General features: G+C 43.1%; 1 protein-coding gene across 6 annotated transcripts in view; it reads left to right on the top strand.

The window, feature by feature from the left end:
• The first annotated feature begins 779 nt into the window (after positions 1-779).
• SCAF4 (SR-related CTD associated factor 4) overlaps positions 780-9346 on the top strand; it is a 48171-nt gene continuing 39604 nt past the window's right edge. For 5 of the 6 annotated variants that reach the window (XM_074858176.1, XM_074858172.1, XM_074858175.1 and 2 more), the window contains exon 1: positions 780-1084. In XM_074858176.1, the coding sequence (XP_074714277.1) occupies positions 1055-1084 (30 nt within the window). In that variant the 5' untranslated portion in view covers positions 780-1054. Of the gene's footprint in view, positions 1085-7287; positions 7338-9346 lie in introns of those variants that run through there. The other variant, XM_074858174.1, reaches the window with a different exon arrangement.

The following is a 9346-nucleotide window of genomic DNA, read 5'->3' as shown; positions in this document are numbered from 1 at the left end:
GATACCAAGACATTACTATAGCACCTGACAGTTTACTTAACAAACGCCCTTTTAATAGATGTCTGTAGCCAGCCAATGCCCTTGAAACTACACAGCATACGTGCAGTTCTCTCATAAACATTAGCTCCCATTGTTAGTATGCATGCAGTCATCGATTAACTATCTTCTTTACCGGTTCAAAACACTCGGCTGAGAACAGCCTTTCAGTTTTCTGGTTTATATTTAAGTACAGTTACTTCCACCGTGACAGTACTGGTCACACGAGGTATCAAAGACACTCCAGTACTGCTCCTTTGCTCTATTCAGAGTGGGGTTGAGTACGTGCTCTGTGCCACCTGCGATACACTATTACGGGGGACATAAATTTCTAAGTGTGAACATGGAAGCGAGCACAGCTTTCACTCCAGCCCCCCACAGCGCCTCGGCCCAGACGCGCACCCTGCCCCGCACCGCCCCCCCTCAGGGAGCCGAGCCAGGCCCAGCCACCCCAAGCTGCGACCTCCCCTGAGGGAACGAGCCGCAGAACCCCCTAGCTCTGTCCAGACGCCCACCCAACCACCGAGAGAAGCGGCGCCACCAACACCAGGCCGCCCGCTGGCGGTCGGCTTTATCCCCGCCATTTCCCCTCCCCGGGGGCGGGGCCGGCGCTGACATGGCGGGGCCCGGGGAGTAACCCGGCCCCGGGTCACGTGGTGCCCTCGCCGCGCGCGCGCTCCCTCCCTCCCTCTCCTCCCCCCGCCCCCCCCCCCCCCCCCCCCCCTTCTCTCTCTCCTGTGGGTGGCGCGGGGCCGGGAGGCCTGCACGATCCCAGGGTGCTGTGCGCGGCGTGGGCTCCGCCATCCCGCTGGGAGAGACGGTCTGTGCCGGGGCCCTGCCAGCGAGACGCCGCACCGAGCGAGCGAGGGAGAGCGAGCGAGGGGAGAGCGCGAGCCCCGCCGCCGAACGGCCATGTCCGCGCGCAGCCCCTGAGCGGGACCCCGCGGCCCCTCCTCCCCTCCCCTCCTTCCCTCCCCCGCGCGGGCGCCCGCCCGCATCAGCCGCTGCCGCCGCCAACATGGAGGCCGTGAACGCCTTCAACCAGGAGGTGGGAGCCGGGGAGCGGGGCGGGGGGAGGGGAGCGCCGGCCGGGGGCCCGCGGCAGGGCAAGGGGTGGGAGGGGGGGGGGTCACGGTGGCCGCCATCGCTCCCCCCCCCAACCCGCGCTCGGCTTCCGGCTCTGGGCCGTGCGGGCCCGGTGCGACGCCGTCAAGAGGCCTGCGCCGGGGAGGGCGCGGGCAGCGCTCGGCCTGGCTCGGCCCGGGGCCTTTCGCCGGCTTGGGGAGCGGAGGGGTTGGGGGGGGCGGAGATCGGGTCTCCTGAGGAAAATGGAGGCGAGCGGGGTCAGGCCCGCCGCGGCAGTTGCAACGGCCTGGAGCGTTCCCCGAGCGACGCCGCAGCCCGGGTCCCTGCACGGGCCGGGGCGGGGCGGGGGGGGCTCACTGAGGAGATCTTCGGGCTCCCCTCTCTGCCCCCCCGCCCCCCCCCCTTCCAGTTTCTTCCTCACCCCGCTGGAGAGCGTCCGAGCCGGGATCCCTGTTACAAGGCGTTCCCACTGCGTGCGTGTTGTTAAGGAGGGGGAAGCCGCGTTTCAGGGCGCGAGGCACTTTTTATTTCCTCAGAGTGGTTTGGCGAGAGACCTGCCATGTGAACAGGCGGCAAATAGGATAGGCTGGAGGTTGAATAGAGAGAGGGAAACCCGTGAGGGGGCTCAGCTCTCTGTAGAAACGACGCCTGGGGATGAGGCTAAGGGATCGACCCCCAACACTAGGGACAGGGGAGGTAGGTTGGAAAGCGGAAGGCGTTTGGTCTCCTTTCATGCTGCACTGAAAGTCCCTGTCGTCTTCTGATGATTTTTTTTTTTTTTCATTTGGATTCCTTAGCCAATCGGAATTGGAAACAAAATGGGCCGTGATTTGTTTTTTGCATAATATATAACAAAATACTCTACCGTCTACTTTATAAAGTTTTTGACACATGACTTAAAATGATTCTTAGATTAGATGACGCTCCTGCCTCAGTGTGATGATTTGACTTTTCCAGATCCTGTATGGACTATAGAATATGCATATTCTCGTTGCAGATCATCAGTTAAAGCAAAGCCAGAATCTATTCCAGAATGTTTAATATGTTTTGAAGGCTAGGTTGCTGTGCATGTTTGCTGGACAGAAACAGGAAAAATGGCAGATTACTCTCATGTGATGAAGTCATGCTGTGTAAAGTTCACTCTCTGCAACGGCTTGTCATACACGCACACACAACTGAAAATCTACTCATCCTTAACAAAATTGTAGCAGTACAAAGTGGAAAGTAGATAGCATACACCTCCTGTTAACGGTTTTATTTTTATTTATTTGCCAATGTTATGGGTGTACTGTGCTGTTTTGAACTAGTGGTATGGAAGGATACAAAGCAACCTTTCCAGATACATTAAAATAGAATGACACGCATGCAGCGTTTACAGTTTTAGTGTAAACAGAGAACAGAAGTATTCTTACCTGCCTAAATATAAACAGAAGTTCTAGCAGATGATTGCTTTCGCTTCATTCATTTCAACATGTTGCTACCTGATAAAACTTAATTGTACAGACAGTGCTTATTGTTTCTCAAGCAGTAAAAAACACTTATTTTGCTGATCTGGTGGTGAAAGTATCTGGTGAAGAAAGACTTCAGACTGAAAGCAGTGTTTCTTGGTATTCTGTGGCTAATCTGTGTTTTAGAAATGGTCATGTTTTATTTCATACATCTCAGATGTAGTAAAAGTGTGATGCTTGTGTTTGATACAATCAGAAATATGGAGCGAAATTCTGATGGCTGGCTGCTGAAAGGTAGTAAAAGACTGGATTTCATTTGAACATCAGTTATGGGGAGGAAAACTATATTTGCTAAATTCCCTGTTCTGCAATCATGTGTACGTATAACTAGTTCCATAGGACTACTTACGCATAAAGCTAGCATGTTAATAAATTCGGGGTTCGTGTAATTACTGTTCTGTTCTCAGAAGGTGTGTTTATGATATTAGCTAAGAACATAAAGTCCAGTTCTTAAACTGTTCTCTTTCCAGCATGTGTTGCTTGAAGCTGTGTGTGCAAAACAATACATACTAAAATAAAGTGTGAAACATCTCAAACTTTTTTGAGGGGGGTAAGATTTACAGTCAGATATTGTTCCATTTCTGGGCTTTCTCAGTGAAAGCCGAGAAAGTGAAAGAGCTGTTTTACAAAAGGTCTCAACGTCATTCACAGAATGGTGGGAATAGTGCAGGCCAGCGACTATGTGAGAACTCATTTTGTCTTATAATGCATGGATGTTGTGAGGACTACAGAGGTACCAGTCTCTGTTCACTGAATAGTTAATTATTTTATTGAGAGTGGAATAGCTTCAACAGCGAAGATAGGAGTATCTACAGAATACCCTGTAGGTCAAGAATTCCTGAACTTGCTGGCTGTACAATACCATTGTAGATAGAGAACTGCAGTTTTATAATGGTACTAACTGCCGCAGCCATGAGTTTTGTGCTGGACTTCCCATGTATGCTAGAGGTGATGCGCTTCCAGCTTTACTGTCCCTTCTGCAGAGGTGACAGCTGCCAGCTCCTTGCGAGTCTACGTGAAGGAAGAGATGCCACTTATTGCTTCAGGTGATAAGATTGTTCGGGATTTTTTGGGGGTTTTGGCGATTACAGCGATTTCTTGAATATGGGAGGTCCAAGTTCAAATCATGGCTGTAAATTAAGCATCCTCTAAGTTCTTAGGTTCATATCATCTTTTCAGACAAAAGAGCTTAGGGAACAAGAGAAAAGCACTAGCAACATTTTTATTTCTGTAATTTGAACTGCTTTGCTTTGGCTGAAGCTGTTCACCCAGTCCAGTAGAAACCATTAGTAGTTTTGGCTGGCTTAGGTTCCAATTCTACTCGGAAGTTGAGTTTCTGCCCTTTGGGTTGTAGGCTTCTGACAGTATGTATGATTATGTTGCAGTGAAGTAACAAGTTTCTGCCTGTCAGCTAATTGTGATAAGTACGTGATCTTAACTGCCCATCTGAACTGTGAGGTAAAACTTAAATATAGAGGTTTGAGCTAGCACGTCACACTTAGCAATTGTGGCAAGCTAGGAAAGAACATTTAGAGTCAATTAGTTTGGCTCTGGCAATAGGTGGTAACTTACACGGGTTGCGTAATTTGATCATGTTTGATTGTGTTGCCCATTCCCTTAGTCCTGTTCTTTGTACCTATATTTTGAATGCAAGTTTACCAGCAAATGTGCCTCTTAAAAATTCTCATTTTTCCACAGGAGCAAGCACATTTTTTGTATTGACCAAAACACGTTTGCTGCTTTATTTTTATCCTGCTGTACTCTGAGCAGATATTACCAGCTGAATAGGTGGGATTTGACAGTTATGTAGTATAGTATGTTTTTTAGTTCATACTGAATCCTGGAAGAATGAGTTAGAATTCACGTACTGTTAGTGTGTATGTTGTGTTAAATTAATACTTTAGTTAATTAGCTTAATAAAGTTAAATTTACTTACAGTGTAAGTAAATCACAAAAGGTAACTTGATAATGGTGCAAAACTTTGTTACATTTTTTTAAAAAAAACAAGTAATCATTTTTCTAAAACAACAAACCCCAAACTCCACATCTGCCATGGTTTATAAAGGTTTTAATCCTTGTCATGTTTTAATTTAGAGGATATGTGTTTTCTTTAATCTGAAGAATTTGAGGGATAGTTAACTGGTTATAAAAGTTAGAGATTTCTTCACAGTCTTGCTTCTGGAAGTAGAATAAAGTCAAGTCTCCTATTTTGTAATCTGACATTTGTATTGAGTAATGCAGTATATTCACTTAATCGTGTGTCTCAGGTTGGTAATCTGTACCGCTGAAACAACTGATATCCCACTTCAGCGTGCCTAGATCACAAACTGGATAGATACTTTGTGGCCTGTTTCTTTAAAGTTAGAGGTGCAACTTTCTTCTTTACTGTTTATCCGTATTCAGTGAACTGGACAGTTGTATTTTTGATCTAGTAGAGCTATCTCGTGCTAATGGTAAAGCTTCATTTTGCATGTTCTCTTACAATCTGTTGCTCCCTGTTCTTCCCCTCCCCTCCCCAGGTCCTATAAATAGAGGTTAGCAGGATGTCCTTCATGGTGGTTCTTCAGCAGTTACTGGAACTCGTGAACCCCAGTTAGATTCCCTCTGTTGTATGGCAAAGCAGCAAGGGCACAACTACCAATATCTGTGGTTGGAAGAAAGATTAACGTAGGCTTTTGTGCATTTTGGCACCCTTTGTCTCTTTTAAGAAAACAGTGAAAGCTACTACCTGTTGTAGCTGCCTGAAATGATACCCATATTCCAGCAGGTGCAATAGGCTGTATTTTTAAGTCGGTGCTGCCTCCCACATGTCCTGGGAGAGTGCTTAACCAGCAGTTCAAATGCTATTTGGATGGGGTAGAAGGACAGAAAGATAGGAGAGTGCTACTAGAGTTTTAGTGTGAATTTAGTCCCCTTTTTGGACTATGAGACCCATACTGAAATTATTGCAGAAGTAGTGTGCAGCTCTTCTGGGATGGAAGTTGCTTTCTTGCTTTTATGACTGTATCATGGTAATTGAAGGGTCATCATCACTGCCATCCTGAAAGAGCTGTGTCTGTTGCTTCTGAACTGTTTCCACAATATTAAAAGCTGTGGCATTCTTGTAGAGATTCTTGGTAAGAGAAGAAATGAGATGAACAGCTTTTCCGGGGACATGCAGGACTTACGAGCACAGCACTGATTCTGAGAGGCAGATGAGTTTCAAAAATATTTGTGTAGAAAACAAAATTCTATTCTGTGTACTTTTATGTCATTTTCATGTGAGTTTCTTTTGAAAAAGGTATTTGTCCTCAGTGATTCAGAATTTATGAATAGTCTTTCTAGGCCACAGAAATAGCTTAAGTAAAGTTGAAGTATTACTTAAAGATGAAGTACTATTTAGCTTCATTGCCTGGGGTTCATGTCTGGCAAAATTTAAATCTCACTTTATTTTCCAAAGAATGTAGCCTGACAGCCATGAATTTTATGTCGATCTCTTACCTTCAGCAGCACCTAATACTTGGTATGCTTCACAGCTGATGGTCAAGAATTTAAAACTTACATTGATCCTCTGAGACATAGCTTAGTGACAGAAGTTTAGTAGACATCATTATCTTCCTCCTTTTCTTAGTAGCTCAAGGAAGAATGGGGAGCTGAAGAGGAAGGTAAGCAACGAGTTTTATAGGGAAAGGAAAATGTATGTGGCTAACAGATTTTCTTAGGACTTGTGTATTTTTTAAAACATCTGACCCTTTGAAGATCTGATCGTGCATTAATAGTAGTGGTGTTTTGTTAACAAAATAGTATGGTGTCTGTGCTTGTTAGTCACATCTTCCATCATCCTTTTTCTGTACGCACATGAACAAATAGCTACAATTATACATCTGTAAGTGACTTGTAGTTTGGCTGTATTGGGTGGTTTCTAAATGCATAAATAAAATACATTCCAAAAAATAATGAATGAATGTACAGAGTGATGACTGTCATATGTGTGTATGGAGCCTGCTTAGAGAAATGTTCTTGAACACGTAAGACTTGATGAAATTGTTGAAGGCATGTTAGACTGCTCTGTGAAAATTGGAGATGGGAAGATTGAATGCGACAATGTATGTAACAATGACCTGAGTGCTCAATACCCGCTAATCGCTAAACACTCTTTCTTTCAGTAGATCATGCTTCTATCTGTGCTTCTTCTCTTCAGTGGGTTTTATTTAGTAATTACATAAAATGGAGCCGTAACTCTTTATTTGTAAATAAAGAGACCTTTTTATGTCAAAGAAACTTCAGCAAGAGAGCAAAGCCAGGGAAGTCAATTCAAGTCTTAAAAGGTATTTTTACGTTCCTACTATGTTATCTCATGCTTAAAACAGATAAATAGACTTAAGATCGTACATCAAGCTTGAGACACCCCAAAGGATATAAGCCTGATCTTTGTCCCCTCTGTGCCAATGGGGTAAGTCTGACTGGATGACACTGTCTTACTTCTTTCCTAGTTGCTTTAGGTTTGGAAAGTGTATGAGCTGCCTTTTTTTTCTGACCACGTGTCTTATGTTTTTTCCTTGGCATCCCTGTTCCTTCTCTACTGGCATGCACACATCACTGTCTGGTTTTGCTTTTCTTGTAATGAATTCAGTAATGAAGTGAAGCTGATAGTATTCCTACACTGCAACTTGCTCTTGTTCTGAAGACGTGCTGTGCTCAGACATGCTGTCTTTTTAGGATTCTAAGGTAAGGGTGTGGGTAAATTTGAAAATAATGATTTTCCCCTTTGCTTCAAAAACCCATAGTTCTCGGGTTTCTGTGTAAAATAGACCCTGAAAGGGCATTAATTGTAGAATGGCAGAAATTAATAATTTTCTGCTTGAAAGACTGAAAACTAAAGGCCATCATGCTATTCCTTTTCCCATTACCTACCCTTCCTAGTACACCTCACCCAGGGCTTATGTACTGGAGCAGTTTGAGTTGGAAGGCCTTCTTAGTTCACTTCTGCCACATGTTTTTTATAGTACTTCTGTACTTTACATTGAATTTAAATTTGGGGGTGGTTACTAGCTTGCTCTTTAAATAGCAGGCAATATGGTTAGACTCCCTTTTGCTATCTGCTGTGGTTTAATGAGTGGCTTATCTTTGTTACCTAATTGTATTTATTAGCCTGAAAATGAGCAGGTGATTTTTCTGCCTTTGAGGTTCTTGGCTTTATAGATATTTTATCTTGTACTTCCATACTTTTGTGAAAAGTACACAGAAATACAGAATGAATATTTTGTATTGTGGCTTGAGTTTAGTAGGCTCTTTAATACCTACACTTTTTTGTAGTGCATGAGTCGATACAGAGCAACAAAGAAGTGATTCTTTTTAAAAACATGGTGCTTTTAAAAAAGCGTGCAGCTACAGTGCACAGGCTAAAATATAGGGATGGAGGTTCAAAAAATGTTTGTAAATTCTTAAATTGAAATTGTATCCTAAACTAGAGCTCATGTAGAACAAAAGTGTGGTTTTTTTCATACTACTGGCCACAGGTAAGACTATTGTAACTGAAATAGTAAAGTTTTTCTTATGTCCATTGCCTTAATTATTTTAATAACATTTTGTGGCTAAGCCTTTCTACTAGTTTTTCTACCTTAGTTTTTCCTTGTGTATGAAAAAGCCCAGACAACAGGAGACAGTTCTTCTTAAACTATTGAAATTATCAAAACTGAATAAAGATACAAGTCTTGAATTGTTCTTAGGTAGAAATAAAGTTTCACTTCAGTTCTTTTCCCTTGCTGTCTCTTGCCCTGTGGTACCACCACATGCCAGTGAACAGGATGCCCTGTGTGGTTTTCATTGCCAAATGAATGGATTTTGGGCAGAGGGCTGTAGAAATAGAGGCAGAGCTAAACTCCTGCTTTTTTCTTTAGCCAGTGGTGTCACTGTATGGGGAATGGAGGTAGGGAACAACTAGGAGCTGTTTTGTTTTCTCCAAACATCCAGTTATGGTTGGTAAAAGCAGCAAGTAATTTCTATCAGGTCAAGCTTTACAGGGCAAGAGCATTCCAGGGACAGGCTCCTGTTGTGAGGCAGTACATTAGAAACCCTCTCAAGCTGCAAATTATTGTCTTTGTTACATCCATCACATTTATTTTTTAAATAAAGTGTAAGTTTTTCTGTCTAGGTTGTTTCCTGAGGTGATCATGGCACCCTTTGAAGGATTAGATGTGTTATTGGAAGGATGGTCCTCTGAAAATAGGGTTTTTTTCATATATTGGTTTGGGAAATGTGTATGAAAGAAGATCCAAGTCTAATTGAACATAAGCAAATGCAAAGTACATGGGTGTCTTACTGAACAGTTGCCCCTTCTAACAGTGAAAATCCATGAGAAACTAGTAAGGTTGTTAAATTTTAGATTTACATGTCTTTAAAACATGGTTTTGACAAATGTAACTATCATACTGAAAATTAAATTAAAAATCAGCTTTAAAATAGTCATTTGGTATTTTAAAATCTTACAAAAATTTAAAAAGGCAACAAAATTTTGATGCGCTATTCCAAGAGATAGTGATGGGGGTGTGTGTGAAGAGGGCAAAATACATATACACACACACATATATATGTGCATCTATATGTATGTGTGCATATATATTTATATATAAAAATATTTGCATCTCAGTTTGATGCATGTTTCAGCTGTGGTTCATCCTGAGCTAGAAATAGCTGTGTGTACTGACCTTATTGCTTTTACTATGTTTTTGTTGCTG

The sequence above is a fragment of the Strix uralensis genome, chromosome 2, assembly GCF_047716275.1.
Source record: "Strix uralensis isolate ZFMK-TIS-50842 chromosome 2, bStrUra1, whole genome shotgun sequence".
Classification (NCBI taxonomy): domain Eukaryota; kingdom Metazoa; phylum Chordata; class Aves; order Strigiformes; family Strigidae; genus Strix; species Strix uralensis.
The sequence above is the reverse complement of the archived record's forward strand: the minus strand, read 5'-3'. Positions and strand labels throughout refer to the sequence as shown.